Source organism: Lemur catta, chromosome 17 (genome assembly GCF_020740605.2).
Source record: "Lemur catta isolate mLemCat1 chromosome 17, mLemCat1.pri, whole genome shotgun sequence".
Lineage (NCBI taxonomy): Eukaryota > Metazoa > Chordata > Mammalia > Primates > Lemuridae > Lemur > Lemur catta.
Window position 1 is genome coordinate 41,047,101 of NC_059144.1, and position 20,071 is coordinate 41,067,171.

Genomic DNA, 20,071 nt, shown 5'->3' on the forward strand with positions numbered 1-20,071 from the left:
TGACTGGCGGCCTGGAGATGGCAGAAGTAGGTTTAAATCCTAGACTCCTCATGCTGTGTGGCCTTGGCTGAGGCCTGCCCATCTCTGGGCCTCCATTTCCCCATCCATAAAATGAGGGCCCTGGCTTGAGTACCTCTCAGGTGTTTCCTTGAAAACTCCTATAAGCCCTCAAGGCCTTTAAAATGCCTTAGAGTTTTACATCAGACTCTGTGATTCTTTGATAGAAGAATGCCCTGTCTCCCAAAACAATATTCAAATAAAACAGCCCCCCAAAATGATCCATTAAAATGAATGTTCCAGAAAGAAGTACTGTGCTTAGCTTGTGGCTCTATTTAACTGTCCCCTGCCCCCAGCTCCCTTCTGTATGAGAAGCACCAGACTCAACGGTCTATGCATCCCCAAAGGGTCAACTGTCTTTTAAAATATGTTCATACTTTTAAAAGTAAAGGAGGAATAATGCATGTACTTGGTAAAAAATAATAATAAAAAGAAAAGGAATCTCTAAGAGTTCAAATGGGCATACTACAAAAGTAATGTTCTCTCCACCCTATCTCAGCCAGAAGGCAAAAATCTACACATACTCCCATGTTTTAATAAATATACTCATAGTGGCATACTATAATGTTTTGCACCCTCTTTTTTGTAATAGTGGATTTCATCCTATATGGTATGTCCCGTTCTGTTTTACAGTTGCATAGTTTGCCTTTATATGGATGCATAATTTATTTAATCCACCTCTACTGGTAGACATTGAAATTGTTTCTAGCATTTGCTATTACAAGCAACGTGACAATGAATATCTTTACGTACAGGTGCAATCATTTCCGTAGAATAAGTTCCCACAAGTGGAAGTACGGGATCAAATGTTGCATTTCATATTTTGGTACGTTCTGCAAAAGAGGCTGTGCTGCTTCACACATCTCCCCACAAGGTCTGAGAGCCGCTTTGCCCACACGCCTCTGGCCCCCACTAAGATGAGAAACTGTCCTCCAACATCGCCACCTGCTGCCCACACGGAGAAATGCAGGTTCTGGCACCCAGCCCCGGGCTGCTCGCAGAAAGATGGAGGGTCCCTCTGCATTTATCCACATTCTCCTGGAGCATCTGTACAGAGGAAGGGGCAGTAGAGAAACCCACTTTTTTCCTGGAGAAACCGTGAGTGCTAAGATGTGGCAGGTGCTTTATGTACAGGATTTTGCAATCAGACCAAGTTTCCATTTTGCTGGCTGTGCCACCTACTAGCTGTGTGTCTAGAAGTGAGTGATCTCACCTCTCTGAGCCCCAGTTCCTTATGTGCAAAGTAGGTGTGGGGCTGCCAACATCCCAGCATTGACGGCAGGATTTGATAGGATAATGAGTTGCCTCTAAAAAGGGACAGGAATAGGCAGCTCGCAAGAAGGAAATGCAAACAGCTAGTGAAACGAAAGATGTTTCAGCACAGAAGCTAGGGAAATGCCGCATGGAGCCAGACGCCCCCTCTTGCCCACCAGGTTGCCAAGGATCTAAAGGCTGACGGCTGCTCACTGGCAAGGCCGTGGGAAAACGCAAACTGAAACCATAAGTTGTGGCCTCTGCCCACCAGATTGGCAAACAAGTGCAAAGACTGATAACATCTGGCGGGGCAAACTCTTCCCCTTAGGCAGGCATAGGAATTGCTCTGTGATTTTAGAAATGATGTAGAAGAAGCTGATAAAAATTTTAATGTGTATAGCCTTTGACCCAGCAAGCCCACTTCCAGGATACTGTCAGAGAGAAATAAAATCACCAGATGGTAGAACAGACATAAGTACAATGAAATGTTTTTCAAAAAAATTAAGAAAGACAGGCAGACAGAAAGAAAAACAGAAAGAAAGTAAATAGATATCCACCAGAGGGAGATGGTTGACTAAATACTAGAACAGTCATGCAAGGGCTAGAAAGATGTCTGGGATTTTTTTGTTTTGTTTCCAGGCCCTTCCCTGGAGATTTGGATCCAAATGGACCCAGATGGGGCTCAGGGACCTATATTATCAACAAAGGCCCAAGAGGATTCTGCCCATCAGGGAAATGTGAGACACACGGCCCAGGGGATAGTGCGGCCCAGTGGTGCCCACGGCCCCTGCACGCTGAATCAGCCGGGGGGCTCTTTACCAACACCGAGTCCCCTCTGCAACCACAAAAACAAATGAGGTGGGTTCGTACAAACCGACATGGAAATGCTCTAGACATGGAGGTCAGTGAAAGCTCCAAGTGGCAGAACAGTTCTTCCAGCGTGACATGTCTATGTCATGAACGTACAGGGCCAACAGCGAAGACAGATGAGGGCATATGTACACTGAAAGGCACATGTGGGACTGTTCACAACCACCTAATTCATAACAGCCCCAAACCAGGGACTACTGGAATGTTTACCATCTGGGGACTGGAGAGATAAACGGTGGTCTATTACTCTGGTGAAATACTATACAGCAATAAAAAAGAACAAACTATTGATACATATAACAACCTAGATTAATCTCCCAGACATTAAGTTTGAATAAAAGAAGCCAGACACAAAAGGGCACATACTGTATGACTCCATTTATAGGAAGTTCAAGAACAGGTAAAACTAATCATAGGTGAAAGAAACCAGTACAGTGGCTACCTCTGAGGTGAATATTAGTTGGAAAGGGCATGAAATGTTTAGCTCTACTTCTCAGCTGCACATTTAGGATGTGTGTGCTTTCCTGTATACAAATTATACCTTAGTTAAAAAAGAAAGAAAAATCCTTAAAAATAGAAAACAATACAACGACACACAATTCTCTGTGTGTGTGTGTTTAGAGAAAGCTCTACCAGGATATACTCCAAGCTAACGATAGTGGCTACCTCTGTGAAGGGAAGTGGTAGATTGAGGACGGGAAGAAAGTGGAGAACTCTTTCATCATTCCCTCTAAATTATTCTATATGACTTGAATTTTTTATAACAAATATGAACTACTTGTAAAATTCTTAAAAGCAACTTGAATCTTAAAACAAGCAAAGGAACATACACCACAAAGATTCTCAGGCCCCACTCCAGACGTACTGAAACAGAATTTTCACCAGGAACTCGAGCTCTGGTCCAAGCCCTGCCTCCCTATCATTGTGCTCTTGCATACCCCCAGTGATGTGGCTTTTACTGCCTCCCAGGGCATTAGGATGTCCTTCCTCTTGTGTTGCCTCTGATCTTTCACCTCGAGCTTGGATTCCCCCTCTGAGTCTTCCCATCCTCCCAGCCGCCCACTGGGACCCCCATGGTGCTCACCCACTGACAGGGAGCCACGAGCCAGTTTGGGGAGCAGCAGGTCGAGCTGGCGGAAGGTGTGGAAGACATCAGCTGAGTGGACACGGTCCTGGGCCTGGCTCTCAGGGGTGCGTGGCAATGCCTCAATTCCATAAAGAGTCAGGTAGCCGGCTCTGGGGGTGACAAACAGCAGGTCAGGGGTCCTCCTTGGACACTCACAGCCAAAACCACCCATGGCAGCTTCTCTTCATTCATGCACTTACTGAGCACCCAATCCTACTATGTACCAGGGACTGTTCTGGGTACTGGGAGTCAGCAGTGAATAAAACAGACAAAACTCCCTGTCCTCAGTACAGGGAGACAGACCACAGACAAGAAAAATGAGTAGAACGAGTAACGTGCAGCTGGTGCCCAGTGGCACTGTCAGACACAAAGCTGGGCAGCAGGCCGGGCAATCTGACATTGCATGGTGAGGAGGGGCTCACTAAGGCTGACTCCTGAAGGATGAGAAGGAGCACCATGGGAAGACCAGAGGGAGGGTTCGAGGTAGAGCGATCAGCAAGTCCAGGCATGTTGTAGGCCCTCAGCAAATACTGCATGGATGGATGGAGGGATGGATGGAGGGATGGAAGGATGGGTGGGCAGAAGGATGGATGGGTAGGTGGATAGAAGGATGGATGGGTAGATGAAGAAATGGGTGAATGGGTGATGGATGGATGGAGGGATGAGTGGGTAGATGAATGGATAGGTGGATGGGTAGAAGGATGGAGGGTTGGGTGGATGGATGGATGAATGAAGGGATGGATGGACAGGTAGAAATTAATCCTGAGAAATCTGATCTTGGGAGAAAATTATGGGGTCGCCAGGATTCTGATCTCAGAGTCATTCAGGCCACTGCCCCACCTTCCCCCCACATCCCGCTCACCTCCCCTCATCCAGCCGAGGCTTCCACACCCCAGGGATGCAGAGCTCATGACCTGCCCATCCCATGGACTAAGAGAAAGCCATCCTCCCTTCAGAGGAGCTGAAACGCTCCTTCCAGAGACTAAGCCATCAGCCCTGCTCGAACCTCTGCCCCGGCCCAGAAGGTCTGGGCCCCTCCTCTGCAGACTGACGCCCTCAGTTTCCTTAAGGCAGAAGTTATAAAGGTGCAGCCCCTAAACTGGATGCAGTCCACAAACATTTTTTTTTGTTTTTTTGTTTTTTGTTTTTAGTGAATAGTGTTTTCCTAAAAACAAACTGAACCTACCTTCAGACGTTTAGGGAAACTCAGGTAAAATCTGCATTCCCCGCTCATCTCATCTTGAACAAGGGAGCCGGCTCCCCGGGGGCCCGCAGTCCCACCCGACAGCCCCAGGCAGGAGCAGAGCCCCGGCTGCCCCTCTCAGAGAGACACACACGTGCCAGGCTGCCGTGGTCTCATGGGGCCCCGTGGTCCCCATGACACTGCAGTCAAACACTAGTTGTCATTCACCACCCCACCTGCACTATTGTTTTTCCTAAAACGGAGAACTATTTCCCTGTACACGTATTTCTACCTAAAATTGCAATTTAAAAAGAAAAACTCCAAAATAAACCCAGAGGACCACGAAGTTTCCCACTGCAGAAGTGAAGGCCCTTTCTACGGTACCTCCAGGTCAAAGTAACGCGGCCACAGGCGACAGTCACCTGTGTAAATACACGACCCACAGGCGGTGCTGGGTGCCACAAAGAAACTAAAGCTGGACCAAGCTGGTTGCAGGAGAGGGCTGTCATGTTAAGGGGATGTCAAGAAAGGGCCCTCTGGGCAGGTGGCACTCGAGATGAGGCTTGAAGGAAGTGAGGCGGAGCCACACAGACGTGCAGGGAACAGCATTCCCAGGTGAGGGAAGAGAAACTGCAAAGGCCCCACGGGGGGGGGGTGCTCCTGGCCTCTTCAAGGGGCAGCGAGGAGGACGGTGTGAGGAGAAGAGGCCAGGGTCACAGGATGAGGACAGAGTAGGACTTCGGATATGACTGTGAGTGAGGCCAACAGGACAGGTTGGAGGGTTTGAGAGGTGTCACCTCACAGTTTGAGCTGCATGAACCTGCACCTCCACATTGGGTTCCCTGCCACCGACTCAGGGCGATGGATGGCCAGGAGGCAGGAGCTGCAGCCCAGGCCTCAGGCCCTGGGACACAGGTCTGGATCTGCAGGGCCAGATCAACTTCCACTCCCCCCGCACTGTGCCTGCGGCACCACAAGGCCTCAGCGATCCAGCTGCCACCCTGTCCCCTGTCTCCCCCAACCCCACTGCTTCCTCTCTGACTTCTTTGCCCACATGGGGACACAGGGAGGCAGGAGCCAGGAGGCCTTGGGGTTGCCCTGCCAGGAACTTGCTGGGTGGTTTCAGCTGCCTCTCTCTGGCCCTCAGTCCCCATCACACTATGACAGGTGGCCAGACCCGCTCCACCCAGACCAATTACAGCCCTGGACGGTGTTTGCCCTCCAGGGCGAACCCAGAAGAATGAGACTGTTGACACGCGAGGGCGGTGGCTGAGAGTGCAGGGTCTGGAGCCAGCCCTGCCAGGACCCCAACATGGGCCTCTGGGCAGATGGCTTAGGCTCCCATGGTCTCAGTTTTCCCATCTGTCAAATGGGGCAGGTAAAGTACTGGCCTCCCAGAGCTGCTGTGAGCATTAAACGAGTTGGCACAGACTGAGTCTACACATGGGCACACAATGAGTCGTAAACAGACCCACATGCCCACGCATGTCAACAGTGGCTGCCCCTATCCTGAAACTATGTTGCTGTGATGTTTTGGAGGGGTTGAAATGCCCTTTCTTTTACAAACGCTGGTGGGTTTAGTGGATACCACTAAAAATCAAGGAGCTATCCTTAACATCCTCTTCCCCCCATCGCCCACGCCACGCTCCCCAACCCCTGCCCCAGCCAAATCTTCCAGCAGGGCCTGTCGACTCTGCCTCCAACACTGCCCGCACTCTCACCACCTCCCGGCCAGCGCCCTCCTCTCCCCGGGTGACTGCGGCAGCCTCCCGATGGGCCCTCCTGCCCCCTTCTCAGGCCCACACCCAGCAGCCAAAGGGGCTTCAAAACTCCTAAGTCGGATCATGCTGTGCCCTGCTCAAACCCCTGATGTCACCCGTCTTACTCAGAATACATTCCAGAGCCTTCCACAGCCATGAGGCTCTGTGAGACCTGGTTCTGCCAACTTCTCTGACCTCATCTCCACCTTCCCTCCACAGCTCACGGTGCTCCGGCCACCCTGGCCCTTTTGCCAAGCCCTGGCACTTGCTGTATCCTCCGCCTAGAATGGTGGCATGGTGGGTACCTTGCAGCTACCTCTTGGCTCTGAAACCAGATCCTCAGAGAGCCCCTCCCTCATCAGTCTGGCTAAAGGACCCCCCCAGATGCTATTACCCCATCTGTGGATCTCTGTCGTGTTTATCCCCCTCTGACATAACCATAGTCTGTCTCGCCCACTGAGCGTCAGCTGTGTGAGTTTGGGGACTTCATCTGTCCTGTTCCTGCTGTATCCCCAGGGCCCGGAAATAGTGCCCGACACTGCTGCAGGAAGGAACATTCGGTTGTGCAGTTTTTAACAGGAGTTTACATGGTCTGATAAGATGTTAAGGTCCTGGGTTGGTCTCCCAAACATTCTGTCCTTCTGGTCTATGAAATCCCAAAGTCTGGAAGCCACAGGACAAGATGTCTCTGAAGTCATGCTCTGCTACTTCTCTGGGTGACCCACAAGGCCCCATTTTCAGCTGGTGTCTCCTTTAACAGCTTCTGGGCTGGGTTGGGTGAACACCTGGGGTCCCAGGCATACAATGACTTCCCTGAAGTCTTTGCTTTGGGTGTCCCAAACCGTTTCCCCACCCACAAGGTCTTCCCAGCCCCTACGGCCACTGCTCGTGGTGACACACAGCCAGGCGCTGGGCCCTGCCCAGGCTCACCTGAGCAGGAGGCTGTAGGAGAAATCGAGGAGACCCATCTCATGCCAGCCACTGCCCGCTTCCGTGGCATCGCCCAGCAGGATGGTGCGGAGGTTGGTATACATGGCTTCCGTGAGCGTCTGCAGCTCCTTGTGCAGGAGAGTCCTGAGGCAGGGGACAAAGTGTGAGAGTTTGGCTTCCAAAGGGAAATATCCATCCACATGCTCCTCCTCCCCAACTCTCAGGATCCCAGAGCTCAAGCTCCCCATTGGCAATGGGGCCCCGTGGGAGACCGGCTCAAACAAGATGATACTATTATAACTATCATCGTCAACAACAATGGCAGTTACCACTTACTGTGCTAAGCATAATGATCTCATTTTATCTGATGACCAACCTAGGAATAATACTTACTATTCTGACACCCATTTTACAGATGGAGAAACTCAGGAACAGAGAGGAAAGTGACTCACCCAAGGTCACACAGGCAGCAAGTGGTACAGCTGAGACTGAAACCCAGCTCTGCCCAACTCCAGAGTCTGAACTCTCAGCTAGGATGGTCTGTCCCTACCTGGGCCACACCAGCTTGGGTGAGGGACCCACAGCCTTCTGGAAGAGAAGGAACTAAAAAGCCACTCATTTCTCCCTGAAATCAAAAGGACAGGAAGACCTGTTTGGAGAGTTATGGTGTCCCCTGACTAAGGACTGCTACTGAGACTGACCCTTAGTGAGCCTGACACGAGGACAAGGAAATCTGTGCTGGTGACCTGGTCTCATCACATGGACCTAAGAGTCGGAGGAGATGACCACTCTGGGGGAGTGTGTGGCAGAAGCCAGAGCCCCCCGTACTGAGCCTCCACGCTACACAGTCCACATTGGGCCGTGACTGAGGACTTGGTTAGAAGCCAAGAAAGGGGGATCTGTGTCTAAGTCCAAGCCCCTCTGCTCCTGATGGCGGGATCTACCCCTGCAGCAAGTGAACGGCGTGCACGGGACCAAGCACAGCCAATGTCAACAGCGACACCTTGTGGCAGCAGCAAGAACAGCAGGGGTGTACTGACCAGGTGCTCCACCTACGCCGGACGGCAGGTTCTGTCACCACCTGCTGTTGGGAAGCAGGATGGACAGCTTTAAACTGAGCAAGCCCCTGGGTGCTTGGATAATTCATGAGGGGAAAGCCTGCAGAGGGGGTCCATGAACTCCCCGGTAATAATGATTTTGGGATGTTCAAGTAGGAACATGGTTGGAAAAACAACAGACACGACTCACGTGAGATAATGCTAGGGGCTTGGCGTGGTGCCTGGCACATTGAAAATGTGCAAGCTCCCCCAAAAGTGGGAGCTGGCACTGCGACTCACCCCCACCCGGCTGTTCTCCCCACCCCACTCCAGTCACTAGTCCTCAACAGACACAGTGGCCCTCAACAGATGTGGCAGCTGTGTCCAGAAGACACCATGCCAGCTTGTGAGAAATTTCTGAAAATTCTTGGGGCAGAATTCCAGTGGGTGGGGGAGTAGGATATAGTGAGCTGTGGATTCCTGTTGCTGATCCAGCCTAGGGTCCCCTGGAATGGCAGGACCCAGGACACTCAGGCTCAGAAATACTCCTAGCAGCTGTCCCACAGGGCAGGGTCAGACGGGGCGTCACCTCTCATAATGCTGGCCTTGCCTCTGCTTTAGTTATCCTGCAAACATAGGATTCTAGACACTCTCCCTGACTCTGGGAGGTTATTCTCCCTGGAGACAGATCACGGAGGGTTACCACCAGCCTGTGTGAACTCTGTAGACGTGGACACAGGCTTTCATCCGTCTCAGCATCTCAGGTGGAGGAGAATGGGCTGTGAAGGCAGCAGACCTGGGTTCAAATCCCAGCCCCGCCACTTATTAGCAGTAGACCTTGGGCAAGTCACTTCACGTCTCTGAGCCTCAGTTTCCTCACCTATAAAATAAGGATAAAAATACCTGCCTCCTGAGGCTAAGGAACAGATGTGAAAGTGTGCCTATCAAACACGTGGCATCTCCTGCACCCCTCCGCCATCTGGGACAGCGACCAGGGCATAGTAGGTCATCAGATGTCTGCTGAATGAACGCAGAGTAAACGTGCTCATGTCCTCTTGTGGATGTAATTGTTCCTTACGCTGCAGGAGCTGCGCCACCTCCTAGCAATGTGGCCTAAGGCAAGTCACTTCTCTGAGCCCCACAGTGCTGCTCTATAAAATGAGCCTGTAAGTGACGTAGCCTCCAGCGTTGTCGTGAAGACTAATGAGCTGGTAGGTGACGCCTGGCACAGGGTACAGATCAAAAATATTCATCCCCGGCCTACTCTCCTTCACTCTGCGGAGGAGGAAACAGAGGCTCAGAGTGGGGAAGTGATTTGTCCAAAGTCACAAAGCCGGAAAGAGATGGATCTGGGGCTTGAATCTGGGTCTGATGGACCCAAAGCCTGGTCTCCTCCTGCTAAAATCAGGGCTGCCTCCTCAAGGACACAGACACGGGAGGGGAAGAGTTCTTTTTTAGTCCAGTTCTTTTGGGCTCTTTTTGTCTTGCTTTTGTTTGTGTTCTCAAGACAAAATGTCTTTACCAGACACGGTGTGGAGCCAGCATGGCCCACCCAAGACTTGGGCCACACAGGTAGAAGCAGGTTGCCCAGCCCAGCCCGCCCACGGTGCCGTGCACGGCCACTCACGGCTTCATCCTGGCCTTTTCGTCACTGGGGCTGTAATGCGGAAGCTGCACGTCAAAAATCCTCTCCATGAGGAAGACGGCGTAGGCGTGGAAGTCCAGCTTGGTGCGAGCCTCCCACACCACCGTGTCGTAGGAGTGCGGGTCCAGGAGGACGGTGACATACCTGCCCCCCACCAGCATCTGTGCAAAGTCGGCAGGGGTGGAGTGAGAAGTGTCACTATGAACAGCAGCCGCTCCCAGTGGTCCAGGGCCCTGTCCCCGCTGGGCACTTAAGAGACAATGTTCTCTTACCTATCCCTCATGGCCACTCTGTGAGGCAGGGACTCACCCTTTATTGCTGAAAAGGGAGGCTAAGAAAAGGGACTAATGTATCCATGATCTCACGGCTGACAAGTGGCAGGGCTGGGACTGGAATTCAGGGCTTTTTAAAATCAAAGGCTGTGTTCTTTACCACCAATGGCACCTGCCATTGTTATCTTGGTTACTGCCATATGTCCAGCAGCCAGAGGGAAGGCTGACAGAAGATAGCAGACGGATGTCGTGTGCACCACGGGTGGGTGGATGGATGGATGGAAGGATAGACAGATGAATGAAAGGAAGGATGCTGTTGGATAAATGCCACTGGATGGATTGTAGATGGGTGGAAGGAAGGAAGGAAGGAAGGAAGGGAGGGAGGGAGGGGAGGGAGGGAGGAAGGGAGGGAACTGTTGGGTAAATGCTAGTGGATGGAATGTTAAATGCGTGGTTAAATGGAAGGACAGATCAGTGCATCTATGTTGGACAAAAAGAAGGATGGAAGGGCAGCTAGAGGTTGGTTGGAAACTAAATGTACGTATGAATGTTGGGTATATGGATAACAGGATGCTAAGTAGATATTGGGTAAACAGATTGAAGAATGAATGATGGTTGGGTGGAAGTTGGACAAATACATGGAAGATGGATGGGTGGCAGTTGTTTGAATGGATGGTGGAGGGATGGATGCATGGAGATATACATAGATGTACATTGGGTGGACAGACATTGGACATTGAATATAGCTAAGTGTTGGGTAGAGAGTGGCAGGTGGATAGAGAGATGGGTAGATACATGGAAAAATGGAAGTTGGTAGAAAGTGAATAGTCATTTCTCAGTATTTGTGGGGGGTGGTTCCAGGATCTCCTACACATACCAAAATCCGTGACGCTCAAGTCCCTGAAATAAAATGGCATAGTATTTGCATATAACCTAGGCACATCTCCCATGTAAATTAAGTCATCTCTAGATGACTTATGACACCTAATACAATGTAAATGCTACCTAAGTAGTTGCTATACTATATTATTTAGGGTACAATGACAAGAAAAAAAGTCCATATATGTTCAGTATAGATGCAACTTTCTTTTCAAGTATTTTTGATCCATGGTTGGGTGAATCCAAAGATCCACAACCCATGGACACAGAGGGCCGACTGCACACGGATGAAAGTTGGATGGATGTTGGTTACATGCATGGAAGAACATGGGGTAAATATGGGTAGATAGATGGAGGGATAGATGATGGATAAGTGGATGAATAGACAGGTGTTGGATGAGTATGTGGAAAGGTGGATGGATGAGTAGACAGATGAAGGTTTGATGGAAACAGAATATATGAATGAATGTTGGATGGATACTAGGATGGAAGGGTGCTGGGTAGACACTGGGTGGACAGGCAGAAGAACAGGTGTTAGGTGGGCAGATGAATGCTGGACAGATGGAAGTTGAATGAATGTGGGGAGGTTGGCTGTGTGGAGGTACAGTATTGGATAGATGTTGAGCGACTGCGTAGCTGGATGGTGGAAGAGGCTGGAGGGATACTGAAGGGATGGACACTGGGTCAGCACTGGACATGCAGCTGGGTAGACACATGGATAGGAAGTCGGCTGGACCACAAGATGGATGTTGGATGAGGGGATCAGCGTATGGACAGGCGTGGAAGGAACTGGTAGACACCAGCTTCGAGGCCCAGTTTCTCATCCCTGTCCCTCCCAGGAGGCACAAGAGGCACTTACAGTAAAGATGTCACCATGCTTCTCCTTCATCCTAGTGAGGAAGCTGGCAGCATCCTTTCCAAAGTCCAAGGCGTAGCCCAACCAGGGGATGCTGCCCAGGTCCAGGGGAGGCTCTCCAGGTCTCCTGCAGAAGCCACAGCACTTATCACTCTTTGATAAGTCAAGGAAGGGGATGAAGAATGTATGTCATGGGGTGTGACTTTAAATGGAGAGGTCAGGGCAGGCTTCACTGAGGACACGTAAGGGCAGACCTGAAGGTGGTGAGGGAGGGAGACACAGGGGTATCTGGGAGCAGAGCTTTCCAGGCAGAGGGAGCAGCAAGTGCAAAGGCCCTGAGGTTGGATCACACCTGGTGTGTCCTCACTGGGCTGTGGTGAGGATGAGAGGGGTTACAGGGCACCTAGCAGAGCACCTGGCACCTGCTGGCTGGGCAGCAGCTGAGATGCAGGACCAGTTAGACTCCTGGACACCATTTACGGAGCGCCAACCACACAGCAGGCACTATGCTTTGGCATTTTCCGAATGTTTCCTTGCTTGGTCACAGCGGCCAACACCTACTGAATGAGCCCTGGCAGTGTGGGGTGACCACGCTAAGCCCTGGATCCCACTAACTCCATAAATCCTCCCGCTAACCCGACGAGGAAGGAACTATTACTGCGGGCCCATCTTACAGAGGAGGAAACTGAGGTGTGGAGGGGCTGAGGCATTTGCCAGGGGGCCCACCCTAGAGGAGCTGGGTTTCCAACCCGAGTAGGTCTGCAGAGTCCATGCTTTTGACACTACCCTGGCCCTCAGTCACCCCAACTGGACATTTACACCCCACTTTGCAGATGAGGACACTAAACTGAGAGATTTCAGCCATCTGCCCAAACGCAAGGCCTGAGAATTTCCCTAAGACATCTCTGCGGGTGGGAGGGGCTTCCTGTCCCGGCCCTCTATCCGGGTTGCTGCCCCAGCTCCCCAGTGAGCCAGGTGTTATTTCTGGCCGCTTTCCTCTTTCCCCAGACACATCCCAAGGAGACGCAGACAAAGGCCGGAAGCTGGGAGCCCAGGCGCGTGATGCGGTCGGTGGGCGGTGGGCGGTTGGCCGGCTGGGGTTGGCGGGGCTGGTGGTAGGCTCTGGCCCTCAATCCAACTCTGGCCCTCAATCCAACTCTGGCCCTCAATCCAACTCTGGCCGGCCACATTCCAGGGTGACTCAGCCAGCAGCCGGCAGGGGCGAAGGAGGCTCTATTTTGAGGTCTGAGGGCTCCGCCCTCGCCCACTGACACTTTCACTGTTTTAAGGCACTGCCAGGCTCTGCGGGGCGGGGAGGGAAGGCTCGACCTTCCTGTCCGGGGCTCCTGCACGCTCAGCCCACCACTGCCTGCCCATCCTGGTCCAGACACCAAGACATCTTCTCTGATTCTCCCCTAAGAGCTTTAATGCCCATGATGTGGGTTCCTCTAAAAACTGCCCATTCCTCACTCACAGACCCCACTGCCAGCCCTGCCACCTGCCCTATCTCCCTCTCCCACCTGACCCTTTGCAGCCAGCGGGAGGGAGTCACGGGTGGGCTCTCACTCGCCTCTGTGCCCCCTGATGTAGCGTACCGCATCCTCACTTCGTGCAAGGTCCGCGAGAGCAGGGCCTTGTTCACTCCAGCCCTTGGAACAGTGCCCGACACAGAGTATGTGTCAGATGAGTGAATCATGTGCGAGGTCGGTGCCCAGCGAATAGCACGTGCCTCCCAGTGCTGCCGAGAGGGTTAAGGGAGCCAACGCAGTTAAGAACCCGACACAGAGTCCATGTTCTAGACTGCCCAGAGCAGAGGCTGGCATCGTTTAGCTGTGCAATACTGGCAGATTGCCCAACCTCTCTGTTCCATAGTTTCAACTTAATGCAGGGCCTCAGGCTCTGAGAGGATTTGATGGGGAACAAAAGGGGACCAAGTTGCCTAGCTGAGTTGGAGCAACCTGAGCTTCTGTTTAACCTATTTAATCCACACTTCCCCCAGGGCTCACCCACAGGCCTCTAGGGTCTTCTGTCTGCCATTAACAGAGGGTCTCCCAGATGCTGTTCCAAACCTCCCCCCATTGCCTCCTGCTGTGTAGAAAAAACCCTCTTGCTCTAGTTTTTGTTTTCTTGTTTTTGAAATAGACATAGACTCAGAGAATTATTTCTCACCATAAGAAAAAAACAGCAGAGGAAGTACAGTGATAAACAGAATAGCAGCATGTTGGAGAGGCAATAGGGAGTAGTGGGGACTGTGGCAAGGTTTAAAGAGGGCTCTACTACTGAGTACCAGGAAAATGTTGCTAGATCTTCTAATTTTTCACAAGTTGGCGATCTGGATTTCTGTATGTGGAATCCCTCTGTTTTCTCCCCTGTACTGTGCAGCACAAACCAGACCCATGCAGGGCTGAATGCAGCCATAGACCAGCATCTGGTCCATCTGGTTAGTGCATGTTAGAATGAGATAGATTTATCTGTGCCTAGGAATTCTGCATCCTGCAGTGGCCCAGACCAGTCACTGAGCCACAGGGGATGCCACTGTGGCTTCTGGACCCCCAGAAAAGGGGTCTCCTCCCTAGGAGACCTCTCCTGATGCTCCCAGCAGCAGCCACACAAGCCCAAAGAGGAAGAGAGGTGCACTAGCCTGATGACGCTGCTGGGGCCTGAGAGCCACCTCTATGAGCCACCTCACAGTACAGATAGGGAAACTGAGGCCTGGAAAGCAAGAAGAAAGTTTCTGATACCCACGAGGCAAATCATTAGCCTCAATGGACCCAGAAGTCACACGGCTAACTCTCAGCTCACTATCCTTTCCTGGGAGAAACTAGGCTTAAAAATCTTGCCGTAATTACAGAAATTTGGATTTGGGTGGGGAACGAGATGACATTAAGAATTATTATTATTATTTTTTATTCTCAGGCAAGATAATGGAATTGTGATTGTCACTTTTTTTTAGAGATAGGCTCTCGCTCTGTTGCCCAGGCTCAAGTGCAGTGGCACTACCATAGCTCACTGTATCGTTCGTTGTTTTTGGATATGCATTCTGAAATAGTAAAATATCATGATGTCTATAATTTTTAAAACAACGTTAACTGCCCTCCAGCTGTCAAATCAAGGTGTGGGTACACGGGGGTTCTTATACTATTCTTTTTCTTTTTCTGTACAGTTGAAATTTTTCATAATTAAAAAGTTTCAAATATAAAAAAAATACCATTAAGTAAAGACAGAGTTGCTAAATGAATGAAGTAGTGTTTTTTTGGTTTTTGTTTTCTTACTGGGCCAAGCATGAATTGTGGAGCTGGCTACAGGTGGAATATAATCTCCGTGTGACCCTGGGAAAGTCACTCAACATATTTAAGCCTCAGCTGTACACTGGGGGTGATGAAAATGACCCCGGGGCTTGGTCAGCAGAGGAATGAGATGAGAGAGGCAGGGAGCCCAAACTTTGGGTCACTGTCCACACAGCACCATCCACCTCTTTTTCCACAGGATTGTCCTTCCTTAAGAATCTTCTGCTGTGGCTACATCTTTTATTATCTAAGGTCCCACGGTTCTAAGATTTTTGAGTGGTCAGGTTACCAACATAATGTGTGGAAGAGTGAGAATTCATTTTTCCTGAGAATTAAAAATTCTTACAGTTCAGAGTTTTAATCCAGGCAGACCTTGAACAAGTTGCTTGGCTTCCCTGACCCTCAGCTTCCTCCTCTGTAAAATGGGGGTAACCAAAGTGCCCCCCTAGCTGGGAAGGGAAAATGAGATTGGGGACCTAAATTGGGGTCCCCAGAGTCCATGTAACTGCCCTCCAGCTGCCAGTGACCCCCTATTCCCACACTTCTCCCCAGTATTCACTTGTTAACCCTTCCAATACACTCACAGGCATAAAAATCAAAGGCTCATCCCCAAAGATAAATTTGCTCTTCAGATTGACAGTCAGCAAGAATTGGCCAAAATAACGTCAAATTGGCATTCCTTCTCACCCAGCAGTTCCATTCTTAGCTACTATTATCATCGTCTCCATTTTAAACACTGGGAAACTGAGGCAGAAAGCAGTACTCAACTTGACCATATTTCCACAGGCTGGGAATTTCCATATGCCAAGAATGCCGGGCACCCAGGTACCCGCCTCCCATGCACCGGGCACACGCTGCCCCCGCCTACCCCAGAGGAAAGCGAAGACCACGAGACACCCACAGGAAGAACACAGCTCATTGTCTGAAATAGTGAAAGCATTGAAAACAACATAAAAGTCCATCGATAGGAACACAAATGAAAAGGGAAAAAGAAATCTGCAACTTACTCCTATTATGGAATATCAAAACAGTGGATTAGGTCTCCACGCAGCAACATTGAATAGACGTCAAAACTAAAATCTGGGTGAAGAAAAGAACTGTACAGTCTGAAAACATTTCTCTACTGAGTATTGAAAGAGCCTGCCAACTTAGGAAAAATAATTCATTTCTTCATCAAGAAATTTGTTGTCTTTTTTTCTTTTCTTCAGGCAAATGATTGAATGCATCATTTTTAACTTCACCTGAAAAGGTGTCTGGAGGCTGAAGAAAAATACAGTGAGCTTATTGTCTGAAAATTCAACTAACATATTGTTTCAAAACCAAAAAGTTCCTGATGTTTCTGGATTTTTCAAACACTCTAACGTAAACACACACACACTCTTAACACTGCTCTGGTTTATCTACAAGCTCATGTCTGTAGAGTAATTTTTAAAACATCTGGAACACTGAGGAGATATCACAACTAAAGGAATGTGGTACCTTGGACTGGATCCTGGAAGAAAGGAGGACATTAATGGAAAACTGAAGAAATCCCAGTAAAATCTGAAGTTTAGTTCATAGTAACGGGGCCACTGCTAGTTTTTCAGCTGTGACAAATGTACCGTAACAATATGTTAACAACAGGGGAGACCGGGCGAGGGGAATACAGGAACTCTATGTACTATCTTTGCAACTTTTCTGTAAATCTCAACCTAGTCTAAAATAAAAAACTTTTGTTTTTCGAATCTGGAAGTTTCCACCCAAACTGAGAAACAGGAGAGGCCTGAAGAGGGGAGAGGACTAGAATCCTGGGGCAGGGGGACGGTTAAAGGGCTTCAGTCTTATCTATAACACATGAATATTTAAGTCAAATGTATTCTGCTGTTCCCTGTGCAATTCAAATTAATTTTTAAAATATTTTATGAAAAGAAGAACAACTGTGATCACCCTGATTGGAGGCATAGGAGTGTTGGGTTTTCTCCTAAATCACAGATTCTCAATGGAGCAGGAAAACCTTAGGGCCCAGGAGGTGGCGACGTCTGGCCCCAGTAGGGGACCCCTTTAGTGGCCTCAGTTTCTCCCCTGCCAAATGAAAACACTGAAGCCTACCGACCCCCCACCCCAATCCAGACGAGGAACACGGCGACAGGTGGTTCCAGGGCGTGAAAAAGACATCCCCCAGGGCACCTACATTCCGCAGCCTCAACTGTCCCATCAGTGTAACGGGCTGAGGAGCGAGGCCACCCACGGGGCTGCGCAGAGCGAGGCAGAGTGTGACAGCGAGTGGGTGGGTGCTGGGCGCCAGCGGAGGCTCAAGAGCAGGAGAGGCTCTGCCACCCGGGTCACGCCGAGGCTATCCGCGCACCCACTCCCCGCTCGCAGACCCCCGTCCTCACCCGAATCCCTGCCCAGGTCCCAGCCATCGCGCTAAGGGCCAGACCTGGACGTCTCGCGGCGGGTGTCCAGCCCCCAGGGACCTACCCCTGTCCCCGCAACTTCCCACCTTGCGCCTCGGCCCGGACGGTCCCCCGGTGCGGGGCACTGGGACCCCAGCCCAAGCTCGGGCAGGAGCGAGGCGCCCCCTTCGTGTGCCGCGCCGGGGCAGGGCACTCACCGCGTGCGCCGGCGGGTCAGCAGCAGCAGCAGCAGCAGCGCGGCCAGGAGGCCGAGCAGCGCGGCCCAGGACATGGCGGGGCGGCGGGGCTGGCGACCGCGGGCCACCCCAGGTAAAGCCCTCCGCCCCCGCGCCGGCGCCCCTCCCACCCGCCGCCCGGGCGGCCGCGGGGCGGGGGCGGGGCCTCCCGGGTCCGCGGGGTGGGCGGTGGGCGCGGCGCTCGCGGGCACCCCTCCCCGCAGCCGGGGCGGGACAGGCCCCCACCTCCCGGTGCGGATGGGACAGTGGGATGGAGGGAAGGGGGATGGAGGGGGAACGAGCGGGCTGGGAGGGGCTGGGAGGAGGGATGGAGGGGAGAGGGACGGAGGGGATGTGCAGGGGAGAGGGGAGAGGGCTGGGGGAGAGGGGAGGAGAAGGAATGTGGGGAGGCGGAGGGGAGACCCGGAAGGAGCCCTGGGGCGGGAGGGGCAGTGTGGGAGGAGGGCATGTGGTGGGTGGGCGTAGGGGGAGTGTCAGGGGGCCGAGAGGGGCTTTCCCACCACGTTCCACGTTCCTCCTAAACTGACGGCTCCACCCCAGCACCCAGCCCGTCCCCCAGCCCTGACGACGGACCTTGAGTTTTCTGTCCCGTCGGTCTGGGCTGGGGGGGTTGGGCTGGATTACATCGCACTGTATGGCATCTTCAGTAACTACCGCGGGCGCTAGAAGAGCCACTGGGGCTCTGCTCTGAGTACCCGCCTTCGTCACCTGCTGTAGGGACAGACTGAGTGTGAAGCACCCACCCTGCAGCTGGAGCATATTAGCGCCACTATCCGGTGCTGAGGGTGCCATCCCCTGTGCCAGGTGCTCTGCAGAGGGCCACCCCAGGGTGCTGGTGAAAACCCGGCTCCCAGCTGGAAGACCCGAGCCTCCCACCCCTGTCCTCCCCCTTCCCCACTGACACCCTGGGAAGCCTTGGGCAGGTAACTTAACCTCTCTGAACACAGTTCCTTACCTGGAAACAGAGGGGTCAGAGTGGCACTCACCCCAGGGGTTGCAGTGAGGAGTTGATGAGAACTTGGCAGTAAAAGGAAACTGCAAACTGTTGAGTGCTTGGGACATGTAGGTTTTATGAAACAATGGGCTGAACATGGAGCTGGGACCCAGGAAGTCTGGTTCTAGTCCTGTATCTGCCCACTGACTTTCAATACTCTGGGTGAGCATAGGCAGGTTTTGTTCCATCTTCCCAATAGTGTGGAGGAGGCTCCTCCTCCCTGGTCTCCTGGCTCCTGCCCTCATCTCCCTACCATTCTCCCCACAGTAGTCAGAAGCCTTCTGCTAGAACCTAAATCAGATCCTGTCACTGAATCCTGCTCAGAACCTTCTCTGGCTCCACCTCACTCAGAGCACAAAGTCCTTCCAAGGTCCCGTAGGAAGCAGTGTGGTCTGCCTCATCCCACCTTTACCTCCCTGGCCTCAGCGCCCCCCCTCCCTGGTCCCCTCTGCTCCAGCCACACTGATCTCCCCATCTTTCCCCAAATATGCCAACCTCACGTCCACCCCGGGCCTTTGCACTTGCTATTCCCTCAGCCTGGAAGATTCTTCTCTGGAAGACTTGCACAGCTTGCTCTTTCTGTCACACCCCTTGTCCCTCTCTCTCTGCTCAACTATCCTCAAAGTCCCTCCCTGACTATCTGGTGTAAAGCAGTCACTCCATCACTCTATTGCCTTAAGGCGTTTGTTTTGTTTGGGCTGGGTTTGGGTTTTTGTTGTTGTTTGTTTTTGGCAGCACTTCACACATCCTGCTATCCTATGAGACATTCATTTATTTGCCTGCTTAATGTCAGCTGTCAAGGCAGCCAGATGACCCTCGTGTATCCTCAGCAGATTCAGAGCAGCAAGAGGCGAAAGGAGTTTCCTGAACCTCTTGTTTATTTATCCAGCTTATCCACCAGTGAAGCCAACAATCCCAAAAAGGCTGCAGAACGGGCCTGGAGGGTTTTCTCCAAATTTGGGGAGCTCCACGGGGCTGTCTCCCGCAGTGGGCTTCAGGGCCCTGCTCAGCCTGTACACAGCTGTGACCCCAGGCCGTCTGCTCCAAGCTGGGGAAGAGAGAACCTAGGGGGTCGAGGTGAGGAGCACATGACCTAAGGCAGGTGACACAGTCGTCTGAGTGCCTGACACACGGTGAGCCCTAACGAAAGCTAACAGCTACTCGTGCTCTTTGCAGCTCAGCTTCTCACCATATCTGTAATCAGGGCTCAGCCTGTTTTCTCCTTGGAAGAACGGGAAGAACAGTTCCTTCCTCACAGGGCTGTTGTGAGATCAGTTAAATGACAAGAG

General features: G+C 51.7%; 1 protein-coding gene across 1 annotated transcript in view; it reads right to left on the reverse strand.

Moving 5' to 3' along the window:
- The window catches only part of PTGIS (prostaglandin I2 synthase), a 32,121-nt gene extending 14,248 nt beyond the window's left edge, over positions 1 to 17,873 (reverse strand). The window contains exons 1-5 of the mRNA XM_045529246.1: positions 17,750 to 17,873; positions 11,873 to 11,996; positions 9,845 to 10,023; positions 7,181 to 7,324; positions 3,266 to 3,417 (exon numbers count right to left, since the gene is read on the reverse strand). Coding sequence (XP_045385202.1) covers positions 3,266 to 3,417; positions 7,181 to 7,324; positions 9,845 to 10,023; positions 11,873 to 11,996; positions 17,750 to 17,823 — 673 coding nt within the window. The 5' untranslated portion in view covers positions 17,824 to 17,873. The remainder of the gene's footprint in view (positions 1 to 3,265; positions 3,418 to 7,180; positions 7,325 to 9,844; positions 10,024 to 11,872; positions 11,997 to 17,749) is intronic.
- Between the last annotated feature and the right edge of the window lie 2,198 nt (positions 17,874 to 20,071).